At 37.9% G+C, this 24,448-nt stretch overlaps 1 protein-coding gene across 1 annotated transcript in view; it reads left to right on the top strand.

The window, feature by feature from the left end:
- Positions 1-24,448, top strand: part of CIT (citron rho-interacting serine/threonine kinase) — a 74,484-nt gene that overhangs the window by 39,285 nt on the left and 10,751 nt on the right. The window contains exons 22-37 of the mRNA XM_075167261.1: positions 2,587-2,761; positions 4,193-4,390; positions 6,590-6,643; positions 14,521-14,718; positions 15,189-15,382; positions 15,889-16,024; positions 16,439-16,543; positions 17,938-18,078; positions 18,274-18,381; positions 19,090-19,252; positions 19,496-19,660; positions 20,930-21,067; positions 21,340-21,520; positions 22,249-22,340; positions 22,646-22,750; positions 23,608-23,777. Of these exons, the coding sequence (XP_075023362.1) occupies positions 2,587-2,761; positions 4,193-4,390; positions 6,590-6,643; positions 14,521-14,718; positions 15,189-15,382; positions 15,889-16,024; positions 16,439-16,543; positions 17,938-18,078; positions 18,274-18,381; positions 19,090-19,252; positions 19,496-19,660; positions 20,930-21,067; positions 21,340-21,520; positions 22,249-22,340; positions 22,646-22,750; positions 23,608-23,777 (2,323 nt within the window). The remainder of the gene's footprint in view (positions 1-2,586; positions 2,762-4,192; positions 4,391-6,589; positions 6,644-14,520; positions 14,719-15,188; positions 15,383-15,888; positions 16,025-16,438; positions 16,544-17,937; positions 18,079-18,273; positions 18,382-19,089; positions 19,253-19,495; positions 19,661-20,929; positions 21,068-21,339; positions 21,521-22,248; positions 22,341-22,645; positions 22,751-23,607; positions 23,778-24,448) is intronic.

The following is a 24,448-nucleotide window of genomic DNA, read 5'->3' as shown; positions in this document are numbered from 1 at the left end:
AGATTTATATTTTCCTTGGTTCCTGTGACAGTTACATGATGTTGAAATTGAAAACATTAAACACCTTTCTTTCACAAACATTCCATCCTGCCCTGATGGGTGAAAAGACAAGTAAGAAAACTAGGTTTTTAAGGCGAGAGTTTTTCTGCATGTTTTTGAATTGCCAATTGCAAGAGTGAGATATTTTGTTACTGAAATGGGCAGAAGTAATGTGAAGTGGGAGATACCCCAGCTTCAGCTTCAGAATGCTGCTTCAATTCATTTTGTTTTCTTCCTAACCTAGATAGCACTTGCATATATCTCTATTGCCTTCTTGGCTTCAGCCTGTCTTTATTTCTCACCATGACTGGTGTAACAGTCAGTTCAGTGTTTTTTGGGGTATGCTGCTGGTCAAGATCTAATGTCATCTTGAATCACTGTGTAATGAGCAATTGTTCTTGTGGTGAATTCTTATTTATTAAACACAGAGGAAATCTGTGTCAGATCTTTTTGTCTGCCTGAAACTTTATTTTGCTTTGGATTTTAGCTGAGATTCCTTGTCTTTATAAAGATGATTTTCCTTCATAAATGACTTAAAGGCATTCTTCTACTTCAAGTATAGGCAAAAGTGCGGATTGTTTGATATGTCCTGCAAGGTAGGGCTAAAGTAGTATATGCTCTTACTGAGGTAAAAGATTCATCAACTTTGGCTGTCTGCAGAAAGGTTTTCCGTGTCCGTCAACTGCTGGATGTAATGTCAGGTAGTGTCTCTGTGGGAAGCGCTTGGATAGATTCATCTATAATATTGAATAGAATCAAGCAAGGATGAATTTTGGCACAGGGTTGCTTTGTTTTTTTTCCTTTTCAGTGGTAATTATGCCTCCAGATATGTAATGGCTCCAACTTTTGTTGTATTTCAAATACCTGGCAAGTTATTTTAGCCTGAGCAGCCAAAAACATTCACAGAAATAACTGAGAAATTTAATTGTGTTGCTTTATGCTCCAGACGACCTCCAGTTAATCACCCAGGAAGTTTGTTGAGGCAGCAAAAACCATAACTTACCTTCAGTCTGAAATAAAACACAAGTATTGTCTCAATGTATACCTGGGAAGCATATGCAAGGTCTAGTGTCACAGTCATTGGTGCTGAACTGAGTGTAAGAACTTAGCTGAGCTAGATGCATCCTCTGAGAGCAGGACACTTGACTGGAGATCCATAGAAAACAAGAAAAAAATATAATAATGTTTTAACATACAACTTAGAATAGATCATTGGGAGACATATTGTCAAGTAACATAATTTTGCAGGATTGGTAGAAGATAGTGCAGAATTAACAGCATTTTAAGAGAAAATTGCTTTATTATGCATGCAGATAGCTAATGATTTTGTGCTTATTTTGTGAATTGTGGTCGTGAAAATGTATAAATCTGTTGTTGGACTGTATTTTGAATCAACAAAAGCTACAGCTAATCTGAGCATGTTTGAAGAGGAGAACTAGTGATTAAATGCCTCAGAAGAGAGGGGAACTCTGCTGGCTTTTGTTCCATCAGTATCTGAGGAAACTAATGATTATCAGGTTCCTGAGAAGATAGCCCAGTAAACAGTAGGAAGTGAAATAACACCACCATTTGGCAGTTCTGGCTGGCAATAATCTGTAGAGGTAAATTAAAAAAAGAGAAAGGCTGAAGGGTGGTTTTGTGTGCAATGCACAGAAATGTGAGTCAGAAGACTTAAGTTCTATTTTTAGTTTTGTTAAGTCTTCTTATTTGATCTTGGGTAACCCACATAATTTCTCTGGGATAGGATTAATAACAGCTTATCTCACAGTGAACTTCTTAAAATATTAATTCATTAATCTATGTAGAGCTTTGTGAGACTTCTAAGTAGAAAGCACACTATGATGCAGAATTTTCCAATGCATGATAAAATGATTCCAGGAATTGTAAATAATGTAGAAAGACCTTTTTTTCCTTCTTTTTTTTTTTTTTTTTAAATGAAGATATCCATTTCAAATTCTTATGGTAATAATTAATCAAAATTCTTATGAGCACAAGTAATTGTTTTTGTTCACTTTGTAGATTAAGACTTTGATCAGAGACAACAAAGCTTCGCTTCAACGTAGGTCAAGTTCTAGGTCCATTACAACTTAAAAAAAACCAACAAAACAACCCACAACACACTACCCCCCTAAACCATAGGATTTCTCTTATCTCATGGAAATATATTGTGTGAAAGCAACTATTCTTGGCATTTATTTTTCCTGTATAGAAAAACATGTAACAAGGAATTGGTGAAATGAGAAGAATGAACTGTAGCTTAAATATTGTTGTAGATTACTGTGTATAAGATTAATTTTTCTGTACAACTTGCAAACATGGAATTTTAGTGCTCTGGGCATATGTTGATGAATACACTAGTACATGGATCTTTTGCAGACAGGAATAGAGAGTTGATGTGGTTTGTTGTTTTTTTTTTTAGTTGGGATGTAGAATTTAAGCTATGAACTTAACTCTTTCACTTAACAGGAAACTTGTAGTTTATTATTCCTTACTTCACCCCAGTGAAAGGACATTTTGGGTTTGTCACTTGTGCTTTTCTCCTATCAGGAAAGCCCAAGAGGAGATGATTTCAGAGCTCAGGCAACAGAAGTTCTACTTGGAAACACAAGCTGGAAAGTTAGAGGCCCAGAATCGAAAATTAGAAGAACAATTGGAAAAGATGAGTCACCAAGATCACACTGACAAGAACCGTCTGCTGGAGTTAGAGACTAGGCTGCGAGAGGTGAAAACTTGGGTTTAATCCCTCCAAACAAACTTACTTGAATGTATCCCATTTTGAGTATTATAGTGAGAACTAGAATTAAGTTGCTTTAGTTCTGTGTGTCATAAAAAATGGTATTTTGAGGTGTATTAATTTAGTTTGGTCTAGCAGTACTTTTTTTTCCCTAGGAGAAAAAAAAAAAATTAAAAATTGCTCATTAGAAGGAAATAAAAGTAAGTATTAAGGATTTGTCATTCTTAGACCTAACTGAATCTGAGCTTTTAGATCATCCTGCTTTCTCAGAATCATATTTATGTTTTTTTGTACAATATCCTTATAATGTTGTCCAGCTAGAGCAGTTATGGGTAGAGAATAAAAGCTTAGCTATGTACAATGACCTGCTTAACCATAGCCTTAGAGTCTACAGAATAGAAAGCAAAGGACACAACAGAATTGCTGTGAGAAAACAGGAGACCTGTTACTTCATGCACATTTTTCAGCAGTTTTCTGGAAAGGAAACCTAACAGTAATATGAAAATATGCGTTTTTAAAGATTTCTGAGCTGTGCTTCATTTTTAGTTTCCTATCAACTAGTTTGGATCCACTGCAAATCTTCTTTTACCTTCTCCAGTCTCACTCCACTAATTTTCAGCTAAGACTGAAATCTTGCCTTTAGCTAAGAGGGTTGGACGACCAACACATGTCCTTGTTTGACCGGAAGTTGGTTGGGACCAGTGTAAGATTTCTGGCAGGCTTGTCGCGCATCTACAGCACAACAGAGAGATTCACTTGGGATAGCAGACAGCCTGAAGAAGGTGCTAAGGTCGGGAATTGATTTTGAGCACTGAGATCCATTCTGCTGCTTGTTCATTTCTTACCCATTTCTGGAAATGACATGTTTATCCCTGAGTATGCCTCACCAAAACCTTCAACAGAAGCCATTCAAATAAACCCAGAGCTAGATCATCTGGTTGGTTTCTTTAAAAAGCATCTGAAGGGAAAATGAGATATGAAAGTCAATTGCAAAACTTATGTAATGTTACATACACCTAAAGATTAGTATTGATGTTTATGCCTAAAGGTTCTCAAATAAAGATTCTTAAGGATTCTCAATTTCACTGAAGAAAGTTCATCACAAACTGCTTCAGCTTTTATGCTTTTTGTATCAACGTTTGATATGTGATATTGGAGTCGCAGCTGGAACCATTGTGCCCTTGTTGTTGTTTCAAAATGCCAGGTTGCTTTTAACCTTTTTCAAAGCAAACCAGTAGTTTTTAGGTAGTAGACAAAGCTGCATCCTTGAGTTCTCAGTGACTTAAGCCATCTGTCAAGATGTGATTTTTGGGATAGACATGGCAATGGCATCTTAAAGTGAGGTCTGAAATGAGATTACATTGCCTGTATTTTCTTTGTTAGTAACTGATATTTGGCTGCTACTTTTTCTTTCTTCAGGTTAGTCTAGAGCATGAAGAACAAAAGCTGGAACTCAAAAGGCAGTTGACAGAATTGCAGCTGACACTCCAGGAGCGGGAATCTCAAATTACCGGGCTGCAGGCTGCACGGACAGCCCTGGAGAATCAGCTCCGCGAAGCCAAAACTGAACTAGAGGAGACTACAGCTGAGGCAGAGGAAGAGATTCAAGCTCTCACGGTGAGCCCTAAAATTTGTACTGTGAGCTATATGTACAGATTAGAACTATGTAGGTGCATGTTTCATAAAGAGGTTAAAAGGAATTTATACTATTTAATTTTTCATTTTCAGAACAGGATATGAATTGTGCCTTGTGTTGATAGAGGCAGGAATGGCTAAAATGTCAAATTTTGTTTGTCTTATTTTTAGCCATATGAATGCTTCCTAGTAGTGATTCATTGCTGCCAAAACTGATTGATTGCAAGAGCATTATTCCTTTTGTGATGAGGTGAAAGTTGAATATGAAATTGTTATTGTTAAGAGTTTTACTCTGTGATTTACTTATTTGAATAATATCTCATGAGTTTGAAAGTACTTGATGATCATAAATGTTTTGATGACTTTTTTTTTTTTCTATCAGTTACCCCGCTTTGAGGATACTTATTTGGGAAAAAAACCCAAAACCAAATTCCTAGGAAAATAGTGTTGTTAGCACGTAATTTTATTCCAATGCTTATTTCATTAAAAATTGTCACGTGTGTCTTGCAGTCTCTGGTGAGGTGTGTGAATGATATAAAGGAAAAAAAAAAGTTCAATTCCCGCCCCCCCTCCTTTCTTTTTTTCCCCCACTCCCAGTAAATGGAATTCTAAATTATATGCTGCCGGTTGCTGTCTCTTAAGTACAAAAAGATGGTTTCAAACTGCTCGATTCTAAGAAATATTTCCGTCATAAAAGATTCCCAGGGCTGTGGGGGGAAAGGGTGGAGAAGTATATGATCTGTTACCAGCTAACCCCCATTGAGCAGCAGTCTTAAATGACCTTCAAATCCAGTTATTTTGAAGTGTTGAAAATGTGCATTCTCTTGCTCCAGTGGCATTTGATCAAAGAACTGTTCCGAATATTTCTGCCATTGCTATTTTTCGGAAGGGATGGTGGGCTCAGCTGAGATAGGTGCTTGTATTATGTTGGTGCTTTGGGTAGAAGAATGGGAGAACCTAAGCGGGCACATGCTGGGAAAGTGCCGCAACAACATCAAGGCTTACGAATAACTGAACAGAAGATGGCATCAGTTTCTTTTTTGCTCAAAACTGAGGCGGTCCCCTCCCAGCTGAAAGCTTTGCATAACAACTAATATCACTGCCAACGGGATGGCGATGTGCTTGGTATCTTTACCCTGCACCACCACTGAAACAGATGAATATTTATGACCTGTGTTCACTCAGTTATTGCTTCAGTTAATATGGCAGAATGGTAGTGCTTTTGGACCAGCTCTTGTAAGATAGTCCAGTTCGGTGGGCTTGGGTGTATTTGTTATGGATTTTTTTAATATACTTCTTTTATTTTTCACATTGCCTGTTGTGGTAAGATAGCTTTTTAGCTCTCGTATTTGACTTCTGCTGAACAGTTTTTTCCTGTTTAGTCTCTTGGCTCTAAGGAAAATGTTCTGAATGAAGAAAGGTGGCTGGATGTGCTAATGCACTAACCTTTCATTTGTTACGTTTTCAGACAGCGTATGACATTAGACACTTGTTAAATCAGTTTGATGAATTTTGAGAGAGGCCATGAGGCTGAAACAAGAACTTTTGCTTTGTCATGCTTTGCTTGTAAATTAGGAGGTAAAATGGTGCATGCAATACTGCATTCTTTAAAATAAATGTTTGCACTTTTCCACACTTTGGATGCTGTCTTCCAAAGAATTGATTATTGTGTTTCGTCACTGCTTTTTAGAGAGGCTCAGGATTAAATGGTACTTTATGGTAGGATTGGCAGAGCTGTTTGGGATAGCTTGCATAATACTTCATTACAGTTTTTCTTTGCAAGCATTAAATTGTATGCAGTATTTATTTTGTATGAAATACCAATCTGGATATGGAAGTGAAACCAACTCAAATTTAAATGTCAAGAATGTACAAACTTAACATGGAATCGACATGTCTTCTGGTGACCATTTCAGATGGAACCTTTTACATAATTCAGTTCTTGAGTTTGTACATTTTTCTAAAGTAGTTCAGAATTTGGAGCACAAGTGTATTTTCATTAAGTAGGATGTGACTTTTGCTAATCAGTTCTTTGCTACTACAGAGTGCTTTCATAGCCTGCAGCATCTGCCTTCCAAACTTTGCTTGCTGGTAGATTGTTCTGCAGTTTGTTTAGCAACAGCTGTTGGATTCGAATTCTAATGTATGAAAAATTGATGATTAACTTCTTACCTCCTTTAGGCACATAGAGATGAAATCCAGCGTAAATTTGAAGCCCTTCGTAATAGCTGCACAGTGAGTATTAAATACAGATCATTGAGTTCTTTGAAATTAAGGATAAGGAAACAAACTATTTATTTATTTAATCAATTTACTTATTTAATCCTTGATGACACTAGTTCCTAATGTGGACTTCTGGCTTCAAGGTGTTAGTAGGAGCTAGACGGATTGGATTTGATTTCTTTTAGGTTTCAGGTAAACCTCAATTTGAGGTTTTAGTCTGATCGTGAAATTGACACTATTCTTCTTTTTGGAGAAGAAAGTAAATTAAAATATCTCATTGCAGTGCAGCTAATAAGAATGGTGTAGCAGCTGCAAAAAATGATTGTAGGTGCAGATCTTTTCTGCTCACGAGAAGAAAAGATATACCTGTCCAAATCCTGAGCTAGACTGTAGATCTAGGCCACAGTGGAAGAGCCTTCATGCTACTCTGGGTTTTAAGGAGGACTTTAACACTGTTTGAAGAGGCAAGACATGTTACGGGTCCAAATAATACATTGACATGTAGTCATCTGCTCAAAGAGCAGAGAGGACTCTAGGATCTTAATTTGCACCTTCTATTGCTTGAGATCTTTTGACATGTTTTTAGCTTCATTTCATCAATCCAGGACAGATGTCCGAGGGTTTGTCTGTCAATAGGGATTCTTGCAGATTAACACTATTTTCAAACTTGGTTGATGGAGGCCATCTGTCTTCCAATGACATGAATTACAAAAGTGTTGAATAAGGACCACAGTCCTCTGGATCAGCATTGATTGCCGATCTTTCTAGGCTTTTTCTCCTTACCCCACCCTGTAAGCCGGGCTTAATTGCTGGGGTTTTTTAATCTTGATTGTTTCCCTACTTCCAGTGATTTCCTCAAACTTAATTTTTCATGCTGTAGAACTAGGTATCTAATGTACAAGTTTTCATCTTTCAAAAATATCTTTTCAGGATGAGAGTTACTCTGTTTTCCTCAGTTGCTCTTTAGCACTAAGCAAAGGGGATTCTTGTATTCTGTTCATAGAATATCCTGATATGAAGAAATGAGGAAGTAGAGCTTAAAGTGTGTTAACCTCTAGCTAAAAGAAATCCTGCACAAGAAACTTTACTTTTTGTTCCCTGCTTCGTTTACTTAGATTGATCCTCTAGCTCTGTATGTGCTATCGTGTATCTTACATCCATAGCTATCTTCTTTTGTTCTATCTTGCCCTTCATACAGAATGATAGCTTTCTATGAAAATGCTTATGTGATCTCCATGCAGGCAAAAACGAGTTGTGGGAAATCTGTAACTTCTTTTCACTGCATGGTAGGCAGCCTTTCAGAGGTTGTAACTCATTATCTAGTAACACTTTGGCTCTGTAAGCGTGGTGAACAATCTCCAGTAGTGAAGAGCGACCCATAACATTTCAAGAATGTTGAGAGCTTCAAAGGTTCTGCATAAAAGGATTTCTAAAAGTGTTGTGCATTGTAAGGCCCTTCAGTGGGATAAGTGGGATCAGACATCCTCATCAATATGAAATTAATTAAATAGTTCCTAAATGAATAATACATGCTCATCATACATTCTCTTTCCAGCCCAGGAGAATGCCTGTATAATGTAATTGACTGTGGATAGAAATGTTCTTGTTCCGTGTTATGAGTAGTTCTAGCTGTCCACCCTGTCTACTGAGGAGCACTGAGAGAAAATATAGGACAACCTTCTATTGACAGTGAGGGATCAGGGAACGTTTATTATGGTGCTTTCACCGGATGTTTCAACCTCATTTTTATCTGATTGTGACCAGTATGATGCAGGCTTTGCTTTCTGGTGACCATGTGATTCTGCTTGAAGGTGATTAGAATTTATACTCCTTTTAAAATAAGATAACACTTCAGGGGAATAATTGTAATATGCTGCTACTTCTGCAGCATGATAATCAGTGGGTTTATTCTTTTAGCAAGTTTTGAAAAGGTATCCTTTTTAAGCTGAAACAAACTCCTTGAACTAGTCTGGCAAACTTTGGTATGGAATTATTTTTTATTTAATCTTATTAGAAAGCCCAAAAAAGCATAAGAATTACGAAAATAAGATTAGACAGGGAAAAAAAAAATTGAAAGATTGAATTACTTCAGTACTTTCATAGTATTCAAAAGATAAATAAAAATACTTAATCTACTTTCTTTAGTATTTCTTCTGTTTCTCTAGCTTCACAAAGGTCACAGCTTCCTACTGTAGAGAAGGCTTACACCTCAAATGTGTGTCTGCTTTCCTTGTACTCTCATTGCACTCTTGCTCTTCCTTTTGCTGAGGTCTCGAACCAAGTAGACATTTTTTAAGTTCTCCTATTTGTTCATTTTAAATTGCTGTGTTTTGGGGTGTATACATAGAGACCATTGCTATGATGTTGGTCATAATTTCTGCCTTGTTTGTGAGTTTATATTCAGTTGCTCTGATAGCTCTGCATTGTTTCATCTTGTGACATCTCTCTTTTACTATTGAGAGTCAAAAAGAAAATGCTAGCATTTGCTTTCTCTGTCTCTCAGTTGTGCAAGAAATAATAGGATACATCATTGCAATAAAAATTGTAAATTTTAGTACCTGCTGTACACACACAGATGCATGTGGACACACACGAAGAGCAATATTTTATCATAATCTTCTCACAATGATAGCTCATCCAGCAAATCTGTTGCGGGAGAAGGACTAGTTCTCTACATTTAAAGAATTATTCTATCAAAAATATGATCCATCTGAGTGTTAAAAGTATTTTCCAGGCAATCAGAAAAAGATCTAGAAATAAAAGGCATTTTCTTAAATAGGAAAATGTATGTATTTTTCAGTTGTTTCCAACTGCCTCTTAATTATGGCTTGTTGTTGGATCATCAACACATTTGAAGTTAAAAATACAACTACATTATCTAAATAATTGTAGAATTGTTTGAAAAAGAAAACATTCAGTAAGCGTGCGGTAAAATCTATAAATATTTAGAAGAAAATAATCCTATAAAATATTTACACTCAGCTTAGTAAAATACTATTACTATTCCAGGGGACCACCATCTGAATCTTCTAGTTTTTTTCAGGTACAAGCTGTTGCTTTTACTTTAGCAAGGAGAGTGATGTTTCTTAATACTAGTTGGATATTGCATTTCCATTTATTCAAGATTTCTCCAGTAAAGCAAGGTTTATCTTCCCTCCTTGAGGTTCTTATGTCATCATCTTGTGTTCCTATGTTAAGCATTAACAGGCTTGATTCTGCACTTGTCTATGAGACTGGATATTGAGGCATTAAATCTGCAAGCCCGTTAGGCATATGTGTAATTTTAGTCATGCATAAAGTCCTGCTGACTTCGGTCTAAGATCCTGATTCCACATTGGCTCAATGAGTTGGCATACAAGAATAATCTGTGTTCTTGAGGACTTCCGAAATTATGTCTAAAGATCTTATATACTTTGATGCTACATTATGTTTCAGAGTAAAGGGATCTTGCCCACTGTAACAAGGCTAATACCCAGGCAAAAACTTTTATATGGCTTTGTTAAATTTGCAAAAAAAGAAAAAACAAATTGGCTGTTGGGTGGTTATCCCTGATTCTCATTTCACAGAAAATGTGATGGCAGATGCCAGTTATAGGCAAAAATGGAGCTTTGTAGTTTTTGTAGCCTGACAAAAAGTCAGAGACTTCTAGGGTGTTGATGAGGTGTTGCTGTGAAAGAGGCTAATGGGACCTTCGCCGCGGACGACGACATCATCGTCATTTGAGGATGAGGCCCATGGTTGGTAGAGGCAGCCTGTCTTCTGGGAACTAGGATAGAGGAGTACAGGAGACTATGTTTTAATATTGGGTTGGTGTGGGAAGGAGAGGAATGCAGGCTGTGCAATGTCCTACTACTCTGCAGCTCCTAACGAGAGAGCAATGTCCCTCAAGCTAAGCCATGATGAGTTTTTGGAGACTGAGATCTCCGTGTAAGGTATGTTTCAAGTCACAGATGCTGTCTGCCTATGGAAAGGGGAAGAAAGCGAGGAGTTCATTGTTATATATTGATCCAACAGGTAGAGATACAAGACTGGTATCTAGCTGCAGCTGTGTTCATTAAGAGGTATTCTGCTCCATGACGATTCTTGGTATTTCTCTGCGAGAAAAGCTTTGTCTCTCAGATCCAAATGCAAGTAGGTTAAGACGAAGTGAATCTAATGCCTGCTTTTGCTTTCTCTTCACAATAATTTGGGGCTGAGAGATAGCTTTTTCTGTTTTCCTATTTACTTCTGACAGCTAGCTTTCTAGTAAAGACTGGTGGGGGTGGGGAGGAGTGGAAATGGATAGAGTAAAACTATGCATTAGTCTGGAAGTTCTGAATTAAGGTTGTACGAAAAATTGCATTAAACTCGAAATAAAATGCTGCTGATAGCATCCTGAAACAGTTTACCTTGCTGTGTCCTAGCATTTTCCTGCATGTTTGTCGGTGGCATCTGAGAACTGAGATGGCTTCATGAAGGAATATGGTTATGGAGAAGTTTGCAAGCTGCAGTTATTAGTATTCTAAAACTGCTTCCTTTTCTCTTTTCCCTCATTATTTTGCCTGTGGTTTTGATACGTGGAACATATGGATTAAATTTTGTACATTGTGTCTGGTATGCAAGCCTAGTCATCATGGCCCTGAACTGCTTGTTGCTATGATATTTAGTTTGTGATCCATGCCTGGGGAAGTTTGTAGGGCCAGGTATAATGAGAATCTGCGCAATCTCACAACAGAGAAACACTTTGCTTTTCTGAAACTATGCAATGGGGAGGGAATTGTGCTGAATATGGCCACTTTTGCTGAAGAGCTGTTATGTTTGGGTTGCTCTGTAATATTTAAAAATGAGATATAGTCTTCTGTATCGGTATAAAGATAAGTTGTGCGCTTAGATGTGGCATGTAGTGAACAATCTGCAAGATTAGTGTGGTGTAGTTAGATTATATCCCTATTTTGTGGATTAGTTGTGATGAAGATGTGCACAGATTGAAGAGAAAATTTCAGTTGCTCTGTGAGTGATGATACAGTGGCACAGATACAGTGGCTGTCTAGATTGTCTAGAATCACTTTTCCAAGCTTTCAAGTGTTTGGTTGTTTTATAAACTTTGAATTTGAAGATTTTTGTAATTATATTATGGGTTTCTAAAGGATAAAATAGTGTTTTCTTACATACTTTCCTTTAATATACTTCAAATTTAACTCCAGAATAGCTCAGGGTTGGTTGGTTCGTTTAATTGGGTTTTTTTGCCTGGAGATTTCCTTAACTGAAAAGAAAAATACCTAAAGCTATTAACTCTTTTCAGGTGCCGGATTCTGGCATAGGGTGTATGTATGTATGTATGCCTACAACAACATTTCCTATCAAATCTGTTTCTTCATCTGTGTTTTCTTTCTTCTTGGTTCCCAGGACAGGCATTTATATCACACCATGTCCCATTTTCCTGTGTCAGTATTACCCATTACTATTTAGGCTTTGTAGTATTTATAAACTCTGTAATCCTTTGGGTTATACATAGCTGCAGATAGCTTTTAAAAATTGGATTTTTAAATAAATTTTCCCTTTCCCTATGAAAAAAGGAAAATTATACTGAGAAGAACAAATTTTCTCTCTTTAAAAAAAATTAAAATCTATCAATCTATAAAGATTACCTTATATAGGTTATAATATATTTGGAATTTAAGCCAAGCCATTTTGGAATTGTCAATAAATATACTGTTAGGAAAATATTCAAGAAAGGAGATCATGTCACTTCTTCTGCAACTGTTCTTTCTTAACTGCTTTGTTATTTGTCTTAAGTTTTCCAGAAATATCCTACTAGATAAAATGTAACAGTGAAATATAAAATGGTCTGGTTTAATTTTAGTTATGTTTAGGGAAAGAAGTCAAAATCTCAGAATATAGAATAAAGGTGAATGGGAGCTTAACTTCCAGCCTTTAAGGGATAAAATCAACTTGAAATACAGCCAGTTTTAAAAAATTAATTAAGTAGTTTGATACATTAACTCTGCATGTCACCTTATCCATTTTGTGTTTCCCCTATCTCTGCTTTTTGTATTTCAAAACTAGTTTAATAATTTTATAGAAAGTATTTGTATTGATACATAAAATATATGTGGAAGAAACCATGGTTGTATAAAATATATCTCAAAACTGCCTAGATATGTGGTGTGGTTAAACCTGAAAATAAAAACAAGTAGAAGAAAAAGAGAGATTATCTTATCTGGCAGTTAGAAGAAATCTCAGTGAGAGATGTAAGTTACTTGTAAGAATGGTAGGTAAAACACTGTAAAAACAAATGTTCTTTTGTTCCTTTTTGTTTGTATAAATACATTTCTAAGTTCTTATCCCTAGAGCAGTATAGACACTAACACATCCTTATGATACAGTCTGAGTTCTTTGAAAACTTGATGCATACAATACAGAATAAAATGTGTATTTTGAATAGGGCTGTAAGAGTGCTCAGGAAACAACCACACGATCAGATTTTCATTGGAAATGTTGTGTTTTAAAGTATGAATCATGTTGATTTGACCCTGAACATATGGGTAGCAGGAACTCCCCTTCACCCAGCAGGGAGTAATGTCAGTTGGACTTTTTCTGCTGACAATTTAAAAATCAAATACTGTTAATTTAGGTCTAGGAGAGGCATGGTAAAAGGCTGCCAAAATACGCGTTACAGATTCTTCAAGAAGAAATGGTTGTCATCTTTCCAGATAGCTGAGAAGAGCTGTATGCTCTGTGCTCTACTGCTTCAGATATTTAAGTCCTTGGCTTGTGTAGGAAATTGGAACATTTAAATTTGAATGTGTGGCCAACTGTGCTCTGGAATTTTAATTTTTCCCATTTAATGAAGTATCTTATTCACTTTTCTTTGTCATCTAGGCAAAAAATGCCTTTAGAACATATTTGTAAGAGTTGAATATGAATTGTATAAAGTTTACCAGTTTCTGAAATTCTTTTTATTAAGCTGATTTCAAGATTATACTGAGGTTTCTTTCTCTTCTGTTGTATGATGTTTTTGAGTTAGGAGGAGGTACAGGTATTCATCCATCCAGTGTTCTTGGCCTTTCATTCATAAAAATCACATGGGACTGTGAAAATGGCCACTGTTGTTCATATTTTTCTTTAAATTGAAGGGGAATGTGGTTTAAAGTGTACAGTATAATGGTATTCTGATTAAACAAATGGATGCTTCCACTCCATTAAAGGCAAGGCTATTGTCCTTGTTGAGTTTTTGCTTTTCACTGATTTTCTGTTAGGCTGTTGTGTTGCCGCACTTTTTTCTTTCTTCGTATATCCCATGCTGCCATCCATAATGCTGTTACTTTGACAGAATATATTTCTTAAAATTTTTCTGCTTTTCCTGGTTACATACAGTGTTACATATAGTAATATAAACAATTGCTAGGCAGGTTCACCAGATTGTATTGCCTCCATTGCACCTCTTGTTCAGTTTTCTTAAATATCATGCTTCGAAAGCCTCTCTGAGAGGTATTAGCCTCATTTCACTTAAGGGGACATTGAGCCAAAAAAAGGTAAAGTGCTTTGGCAAAGGCACACTCTAAGTCAGCAGCAGATCTGAGAAAACAAACAGAATTCCTGACTCCCCATCCAGTGCTTTAGATGTGACAGTTCTCTCTCAAATAATAAATTGCATTGCAGCATTTTTATACTCTAAACGAAATTAAAAAAATCAAGCTATTTTCTGTAAGAAACAAAACTCTATTCCTACTCAGAGTACACTCCGGTGCATAAAATCTACCATTAGAATATTGCTTTTGTTTAAATTTGAAAAAATTTAAAAGCCAGGTTGTCTCCTTGCTTGGCAATAAATGGTTCTGTGAGAGGAGAACACTTTTTCAAAAAAACTGTACTCACTGACATGTAATTTAATTTATTTTTCTTTCTAGGTGATTACAGATTTGGAAGAGCAGCTGAACCAGCTCAGTGAAGACAATGCAGAACTGAACAATCAGAATTTCTTCCTGTCCAAACAACTTGATGAGGCCTCAGGGGCCAATGATGAGGTTGTCCAGTTGCGAAGTGAAGTTGACCATCTCCGTCGAGAGATCACAGAGAGAGAGATGCAGCTTACCAGTCAGAAACAAGTAAGGCTTTATAAGTCTGGATCACAATCTCTTTGTGATAGCTAGCTAATTATCTGAAAGGCAAAAAATTCTTTTAAATATGGAAACCTATAAGGAATGAATATGCTTCCAGAGGCAATGGCATTTAAGCCTGCCTTCCCAGAGCAGTTGAGTGAATGGAAATTTTTGTATTTCCCATTGTATTTTTATGCAATTTTATTTTGAAATTTTGCACTCTGAAGATATTGTAATTTAGAATTATTAATTTTAATTTTGTGACCCTGGAAATTTCAAAATTTTCATAATGAGATAGAACTGACGTTAACAGCAATCACAAGTGAATGTATGGAAGCCTTGAAATAAATGGGTTGTGACTTACCAGCTTATGTTTGCTGCAAATTTGCATGTACTGTAATTTAAATGGTAAGGCTGAAGCTTAAAGTGCACGCTTGATGTGGGATGTGAGAATTGATAGGAGGATTTATTTTTAGACTATGGAGGCCTTGAAGACAACATGTACAATGCTGGAAGAGCAAGTAATGGACTTGGAGGCCCTGAATGATGAACTCTTGGAGAAAGAGCGTCAGTGGGAAGCATGGAGAAGTGTTCTAGGGGATGAGAAGTCCCAGTTTGAATGTCGAGTTAGAGAGTTGCAGAGGATGCTGGATACTGAGAAACAGAGCAGGTCTCTCCTCCCTCCCCCTCCTTTTATTAACTTTTATGAAAATGCTTTATAGAAGCTAGTACAAAAATTATATTTAGAATAGGATATGGGAGTTGGAACTAAATATAAAATCTTGTGAGGTAGTTCTAAAAATGGTTTATTAGTTAGTAGTCATTCACCAGTGATATTGTTCCTTTTGTTTCTTCGCAAGTAAGCGATTCGTGGGGAGTGGTATTTACCATTGTAATTTATAAAATGTCTTGATTTATTATCTTTTACTTTATTATATGGAAAAATAGTCTTTGCTCCTAACTTCGTGTGGGGTCTTGAATTTTCAGGCTGCAGTTCTAGCAGGGGCAGGAACAGGGTTATATGATATAAAAGTGTTGCAGCAAACGGTCTGGCTTTATAAAGTAACATCTTGAATTTGAGGCAACCCCCTGAAAGGGTTACTGATGCCACTGCATGCTAGGAAGAGGTCAAGCCCAGAAAGGAGTTAGGTAACATTATTTTCCATTTTAATACAGAGTGAGAGCAGATCAGCGTATTACTGAATCTCGTCAGGTGGTAGAACTAGCTGTCAAAGAACACAAGGCAGAGATTCTGGCCCTCCAGCAAGCACTAAAGGAACAAAAACTCAAAGCTGAGAGCCTTTCTGATAAGGTAAGTAACTTTCAACCCTAGACTCTCATAATTGGATGAGATACTTTTCTAGAGATATTACTTGAAGAAATGTGGTCTTGAGCAGCTTTTTCAAGATGTTAGAGCAAATTAAAAAGACTGGAGGTCATAGAATAGAATCCTATCTTCAAGCTAAAGACCTCAGATTTCCTTTTGAAAAAGACTAAAGCAGAAAGCAGCCTATGATGCCTGGTGTACAGTGAAGTCCTTCAATAACTTGATATCTGCATTTGAGCAATGGCATACCACAATGTTGTTCGTTATCTTTATAGTAAGTAAAGGATAATTGTATCATTTTTCTTTAGTGTGTGCTTGGTGAAGTTGGATTTTAAGATTGTGGAATGCTATATTTGTTAGTGTTCAATGTTATTCTGACCATCTATCCCACCTGCCTAGCTCAATGACCTGGAGAAGAAGCACGCTATGTTGGAGATGAATGCACGCAGTTTACAACAGAAGCTTGAGACAGAAAGGGAGCTCAAGCAGAGACTTCTGGAGGAGGTAACCTTGGAAATTCATGTTTAACTTCAGAAGAAGGTTCCACATCGTGAGGGGCGGGAAGTTGTGTGAATAGCAGTGTTACACATCCATCCTTCTTCTGTGTAACTGGGGACATTAATAAGGTTGGGGGGTTTGTTTTTACTTAAAACTTTGCAAAGTGTGCGGCCATGTCGGGGAGCGGTAAAAGTGAACTGCTCCTCAAGGGAAGGTGAGCTGGGAGCCAAGGGTGACAGCAAGTCAGGGAAGGACAGGGACCTTGCAGCCAGTGGGCCCAGTCCCACAGTACCTGAGTAAGAAGAGCAGAGCAGGTTTGGTGAAGGTAATCAGGTTCAGCCAGCGGCCCGGTGATCATTACAGAAGCCTGTAGTGATGAGGCACATCCCAGGTCAGGTTTGCAAGGCAAGGTCTGTGCCAAGGCACAGCATTCTTAAACGTAGCTCTGAGCAGACCAAGTGCAAGGACCATAGCTTAAAGGCAGCTCTGGAGCCGATGTGCTGAGGGTGCATGGGTGGAGGCCACGGGTGAGGCTTCTCACAGCTCTTTTTTCATAATTTAGCGTGGTTCACAGAAGTCTGATCCAAGGTTACACACCTGCACCATATCAGTGAGACATTGAATGCAGGCAGCCGGACCTGGACAGTGGGGGAGGAGGTTGCAGAGGATTTCAGGGGAAGGGTGGTTACAGGCAATTAGACAGGGCAATTAGAGCCTTTTGATGTAGCTGGGGTACTGACAAGTTATCCTGGAGTTGAGAACTCCATTATGCATCACAGTGAGAGATTTCTGGCTCTTGCTTCATAACATGAGCATTAATGGTTTTCATACTTGGGGATTTTCTCATTGAAGTACAAAACCTGAAAGAATTAGGAGCAGTTTATCATGTGCCCTTTTCTGTTGTTAGTTGGAGACAGGATGTAAACAATTGGACATAATTTTCCTTATCTTATATGATTATAGAGGAAGGAGTTTACCCTAGTTTATAGGGAAGACTTTTTTTTTTATTACAAAGTACTGAGATGTCTTCTGGTGATTGTATAGAGAGCTTGAGAAAATGGCATTGAGAAATTTTTCATGTATGTGCAGTCTTATTAACAATTACAAGATTTTAAATGCTTAAAAAAGCAAATAACTTGAACATGCAGTTGAAAGAAATGGTATTGCTACAAATTAATATAAATACACTGCATAGAAATGGATCTTTAGTCATAATGTGTTCTGAAAGGAAGGAAAATTTCTAGAATATTGTAATTTCCAAGCTTTTAAATAATTGTCTGTTTACTTTTAAGTTCCGCAATGATGCTTATTTTACAAGGAATGATAACATTTAATAGCTTTTATTTAAAAACAAGCAAACAACAAAACCAAAACACTGGCCTTTGTTTTCCTGTTAACAGCAGGCAAAGCTGCAGCAGCAAATGGATCTACAAAAGAATCACATCTTCCGCCTAACTCAAGGTCTGCAAGAGGCTCTAGATCGAGCAGATCTTCTGAAGACTGAAAGAAGTGACCTGGAATATCAGCTGGAAAACATTCAGGTGAGGGTGAGGAAACAGTGGGCAGCACTCTGTGCTCCCCATCCTAAAACCCCACTCCCTGTGGGGTTTTAGGATGTGATCTACTGTTTCTCTGTGACACTTTCCTTATACTATTTTTTAGCTCTGTTCTGCTATTGAGTTATCTGTTTGTTTCTTCTATTAAGATGAAATTTCTTACGTGTGTGTGGTTCACAGGTTCTCTATTCCCACGAAAAAGTGAAAATGGAGGGCACTATTTCTCAGCAAACCAAACTCATTGATTTCCTGCAGGCAAAGATGGACCAACCAGCGAAAAAGAAAAAGGTGGGTAAAAAAGGTTTGAGAGGCATGGAATTAAATGATGGTTTTGTGATTAGTTACGTGCTCTGTATTCATAATATTCTGTTTTATCTTTCTTTGTGTAACACAAATGTGTCCTCATTAAAGAGTATTCTGAGTTGCTGAACGCAAACTTTACTAGGCAGAACGTGTTCTTTATGGCTTTTCCAGTATGTTGTTATTCCTACAATACTTAGGTTACAACCCAGTAGCTACACCTCAGTGAGGCTGTAGGAATACAGAATTTTAACCATGCTTCTTTTTTTTTTTTTTTTTTTAATGGTAAGTATGTATGCATGTATGAACATATTGTGTATCTAGAGTGGTTGTCTTTAGTTACAGCATAGGATTGATTAGTCAGGCGATGTGACTTGTGTCGCATCTTTGTCATAAGCCGTTCTGTCATTTTGAATTAAGTAATTTAATTTTAACCACCTATTTTGAGATCCTCTGTTTAGATGCTTTCGGAAACTCAAGGTGTGAGTACTAACAGGTAATGTACATCCCTCTTTAAGTTAATCCATATCTCAACATTTTATCTCCAGTGCCAATACGAACTAAAAATCCATCCTTACGCATATCAGAATTACCATTAGGCCCTCTGGCCGGACTGCCACTAGCTAGTTTCACTTTGCCTAGTTTAAGCCATCTCTTACTAGGAGTTAGGAGTTGTCTGTGTGTTTCTGTTGCTAGGGCCTGTTTAGTCGGCGGAAAGAGGACCCTTCTTTACCCACACAGGTTCCCCTGCAATACAATGAGCTGAAAGTGGCACTGGAGAAGGAGAAGGCTCGTTCTGCTGAGCTGGAGGAGGCTCTACAGAAAACACGCATTGAACTCAGATCTGCTCGTGAAGAAGGTAGGGGTTAACAGAAAAGATGAATCTGGAAGGAGACGCACGTTTTTGGTCTGAAAACGTGCCTTTAATTGTGTGCGACTATAGCAGTAACATATGTTGTTTAATTCTTACCCACTGCTGTGAAGGTGCAATAAGGCTACACTTTTTTCTGTGGGTTGTAACGGAATGGTTACACAGAACCACTGCTATGAACCAGTGTTTCATATTGGTTATGTTAATGAGTGGCATTTATCTCATCTGTAGCTGCTCATCGGAAAATATCAGACCACCCTCATCCATCTACTCCAGCCACAGCCAGGCAGCAGATCATCATGTCTGCCATAGTCCGCTCACCAGAGCATCAGCCTACTCCGATCAGTTTGCTAGCTCCACCTTCCAGTCGCAGGAAGGAATCTTCCACGCCAGAGGGTAGGTTCTTGGTGAACTTTTCTGTTACTATTTTTCTGTCTACTATTTGAATGCGATCTCTTTTTTTTAAATTCCAAAACCAGATTTTTTTCACGATAGGAATATCAGATGATAAGTTTTGCTTTCGTTTTTGATTTAAAATTCTCTGTTTGGATTATGTATTTCATTTCTGAAAACCTCAGCAATAAAATAATTATTAGCATGAATTGTTTTAAGAGCATGGTTTTTTTCAAAGGAGTATGTTTTCTGTACTACTCTCTGCATTGATCAAAAGGATTCATGACTGTTTCCTTAGCAGTTAACATTTTTACTTGTCTAAACTGCAGATTTGTTGTGCTGAGCAGAAAGATTTTATCAAGACTTTTGGTAAAGGGAGAAGACTTTGGTTAGGCATAAAAGGAAGATACCAGGTCAAAGATGACATTAATATCCTATTAACGAGAAAAAGGGGATACCCTTCCATATCCTTGAGAATGGAGGGGAGAGGATCATCAGAAAAAATTAAAGGATTAAGAGCTCTGCTCATTTATTCTTAGTTAACCAGTATTCCAGAGTCAGTGTTGAACCCAGAGACTCTAAACTAAAACCTCCAGCTTTTAGCTGGAAAAAGCCAGAACCCACAAACTGGTCCAGCCATCACAGAGAGCTGGGGAGGCACAGGGTGCTCTGAGGGTGGGTAACATTGGCATGGGGAGATGTCCTCAGAGGCAGATCATGGGCAGGGAAGAGAATCATGTTCATCAGTGAAAGACCATGCCCTGAATTTCAAGGATAAACTTTGCTCAATATAGATCCACTAACAGGGATTTTAGGTATGCTTTGAGATATGCTGGCACTGATGGCTAGCATGAAGGCTGTATGAAGAAGGCCTGCTGTGTATGGATTACAACAGTGTAGGTGTTGAAGGGTTTGTTAGCTGTAAGCAAAGTTGGGAGATTAGTTTAGCGCATCGTAAGAATTGGAGCTGAGTGCAGACTCGAAATTTAGATGGTTTGATTGACATAATTTTGCTACATCGAACACTAGCCATTTCAGTTCTGCAGTCTGTTCTCAAGCGGCACATTCTGTGCATCTGTATAAGGTAATTACTGAGATGCTAATGTAGCTTAAGATTTGCAGATTGCAAGGGAAAACAGTGTCCATGTCAGCAGGGCTTTGATAGAGATATGTGGTCACTTTATATTACCTTGGCCTTAAAATGCCAAAACTTACTACAATTTTCATCCCTATCACAGTTTTCATCCTGATAATAAATTTTGTACCTTCCAGAGTACAGCCGACGCCTGAAAGAGCGAATGCATCATAATATCCCACATCGTTTTAACGTGGGGCTAAATATGAGAGCAACAAAATGTGCGGTGTGTCTGGATACTGTGCACTTTGGACGGCAAGCATCTAAATGTCTTGGTAAGAGCAGAGTGTGTGCATAAACAAAGTGTAACCGGACGGTGGAATGAAAAGGCATCAGCCACCTCGAACAGATTTTCAGTGAAAGCTGAAGAAAGGACCAAGTATGAAGTCTTTGAAATCGGTGCAAACATTCTACATTAGAAAACATTTGATGGTTTAGAGTAGAAGGAGATTCTTGGAAAAGCGGGGGTTTGTGCATTAGAAGTTGAGGCAGTGGTGTCATGATTTTTTTGTCATTTAACAAAAGTTTTTCTCTGTCCTTTTGTCAGAATGCCAGGTGATGTGTCACCCAAAATGCTCAACTTGCTTGCCAGCTACTTGTGGACTGCCAGCAGAATATGCCACACACTTCTCTGAAGCATTCTGCCGGGATAAAATGAATTCTCCCGGTCTGCAGCTGAAGGAGCCAAGCAGCAGTCTACGTCTTGAAGGATGGATGAAAGTGCCAAGGTATTGTCCTGGTTTCGGCTGGGATAGGGTTAAATTTCTTCCTAGTGCTGTGTTTTGGATTTAGTATGAGAAGAATGTTGATAACACACTGATGTTTTCAGTTGTTGCTAAGTGCCCTCCTAGTCCAAGGACAGCTCCCGTGCCTACTGACTGAGCTAGGTACACAAGATGGGAGGGAACATAATCAGGACAGCCAGCCCAGCTGGCCAATGGGGTATTCCATACCATGTGACGTCATGCTCAGTATATGAACGGTAGGCGTGATCCAGGAAGTACCGATCGCTACTTGGTTATCGGTCAGTGCGGGTGGTGAGCAATTGCATTGTGCATCGCTCATTTTGTATATTCTATCATTATCATTATTATTATCCCTTTTTCTGTTCTATTAAACTGTCTTTATCTCAACCCACGAGTTTTTCTCACTCTTACCCTTCTGATTCTCTCCCCGTCCCGCTGGGGGGGTGAGGGGGGGGAGTGAGCGAGCGGCTGCGCAGTTTTTGGCTGCTTGCCAGATTAAAGCACAACAGGTATAGACATGGTGCCATATCAGGTGCTAAAACATTTGGAACAGTTCCTTATATTATCCTGGCTCTTACAATGTGATAATCGGTACATGCCCGTTACAATTACTTATTGCCACTGAAATCTGTCTTCCTAGGAGTTGCATGCTCGTTTTATTCAGAATCCAAGCAGAAAATCCAACATGGTTTTGTGTTTATTTTCTTCAGGAATAATAAACGTGGGCAACAGGGCTGGGACAGGAAGTATATTGTCCTGGAGGGAACGAAAGTGCTCATTTATGATGCAGAAGCAAGAGAAGGTAACTTAGCATTTCTAGGAAGAACATTTTTTTTAATCTTCAGATATTGTTTCCTGAGTTGAGCGGCTAAAAGATTGTTACTGTTTGCTGTGGCCATACCTAGTTTAGCTAAATCTTCTATAATAAGGCAACATTGTTGTTTTTCTAGATCCTTAACGGTTTTACTAGCTGGTCATAATAATGTCATAATAATCCAGCTGTGAAACATCCAGTGTGTACCCACTTCATTTTGCTATCACAATCATTTGCTTGCTACTTACGTGTTTGTTCTTCTTTCTTAATCTGCCTCCCCACTCTCCCCGCAGCTGGACAGAGGCCTCTGGAGGAGTTTGAGCTCTGCCTTCCTGATGGTGATGTAACTGTTCATGGAGCTGTAGGAGCTACTGAACTTACCAATACAGCAAAGACAGGTGAGAATCTTACGTAGATGAGGTCAAATGGATTTCATCTGGCTTGCCATCAGTTGGCATTCTGTTTGGCTGAACAGAGTTTTCTCCCTTTAACTTCCGCTCTGTAACTGTGTAATTTTGAGGTTACCTCTATTTGAGTTAGGTGAATAGGTCAGTCATCGAGATTTAGACATAGGCGATTGCTTCTGTCATGGTAGTTGAACTGTGAATAATATAATGAAGCCAAATGGAAGTAAATTTTAAGAGTTTTGTAAAGCACTCGGTTTATTTAAATTTCTTCTCTCAATGCTCTCTATCAAATGTGAAGTGTCATAATTCATGCCACCATTGTGCTCTAACCAGAAAGTCATTAACATAGAAATACTGTGGGGTGTATACAGTCTATTATGAAAAAATGTCGATGTTTTGATTTGTATGTATTGAATAGAACTGATGAAAAGATTATGTATGTCTTGACTTTAACATTAAAGGATACAGATTGTTAAAAACAAAGGTTTCCATAACCAATTTTTACAGATTTTGCTTGAACAGTACAGGGAAAACTTTAGTCAAGTGGCTGTTTTTGTACTTTTTTTCACAATGGTATTTCTTTCTCTTTTGAATAAAAGGCAAGAAATTATTTTTATTTAGTAGAGACAGCATTGTATGTATGGATTGCATACATCCAGCTAATATTTAGCTTTAAGTAGCTAGCCTGTGCAGGACCTGTAAAGGAGAAACCTATGTATAAATTGCATGGTAACACGTCATGATAAATACAACTTCTCTCCAATGAGGCTGAAAGGTGTTGATTTTAAGTCCACTGACAATATTCCAAAAACTAATCTAAGTCTTATTCTATCTATATAACATCTCAGATGTGCCATATATCCTAAAATTGGAGTCTCATCCACACACCACTTGCTGGCCTGGTAGAACACTCTACCTGTTAGCACCCAGCTTCCCTGACAAACAGCGCTGGGTCACAGCACTGGAATCAATAGTGGCAGGTGGGAGAGTTTCCAGAGAAAAAGCTGAGGCTGATGCTGTGAGTATAAAAGTTTAATTTAATAATAAAATATTCTGGGAGGGAGCAGAGTTGTGAAAAATAATTTTTCGGTATTTGACATACTGAGGTTTAACTGAAGGTAAGTTATTACTTCTGCCTTATGATGTACAATATGAGTACCAGGAAACTAGTTCATTGTGAGACACATGCTTTGTATTACAAACCCTTCTTTAGACCTGGGGAGCATAGTAAGAGGATCCCAAATTTATATCTCTGTAATTCCAGCAAACAGAAAAGGAAGAAAGAGCAGTTAGGACATGGTTTAAATCCAATCTCATAATGCATCACATAAGAAACAAGCAAAAAGTTCCCTCCTCTCCCATTCTTACAGAGTTGGGGGTTTTTTGTTTCTTGGGGGGGAGTGTTTGTGTGTTTTTTACTTTCAGCTTTATTCCTGGTAAAAATAAGAGGTTAAAATGGATTTGTTTTTGTTTTGGATAGCCTTTTTCACCATTGTTGCACTGATAACTCTTTGTTTTCTGATAAAGGGAGATTTGATTCTATGGCATTGCATATTAGAATGTTAGCTCTGGAGGTAGGGAATATCTGACCAGCAGGAAATCATCTCTTTTCTCATGCTGGCATTCCTATTTTCTTTGAGGAAAATACATGCTCCCACCACATTTGGACTTTTTTTTAATCCTTCCCCT

The sequence above is a fragment of the Calonectris borealis genome, chromosome 18, assembly GCF_964195595.1.
Source record: "Calonectris borealis chromosome 18, bCalBor7.hap1.2, whole genome shotgun sequence".
Classification (NCBI taxonomy): Eukaryota; Metazoa; Chordata; class Aves; order Procellariiformes; family Procellariidae; genus Calonectris; species Calonectris borealis.
This window is presented reverse-complemented; position numbering and strand designations above follow the sequence as displayed.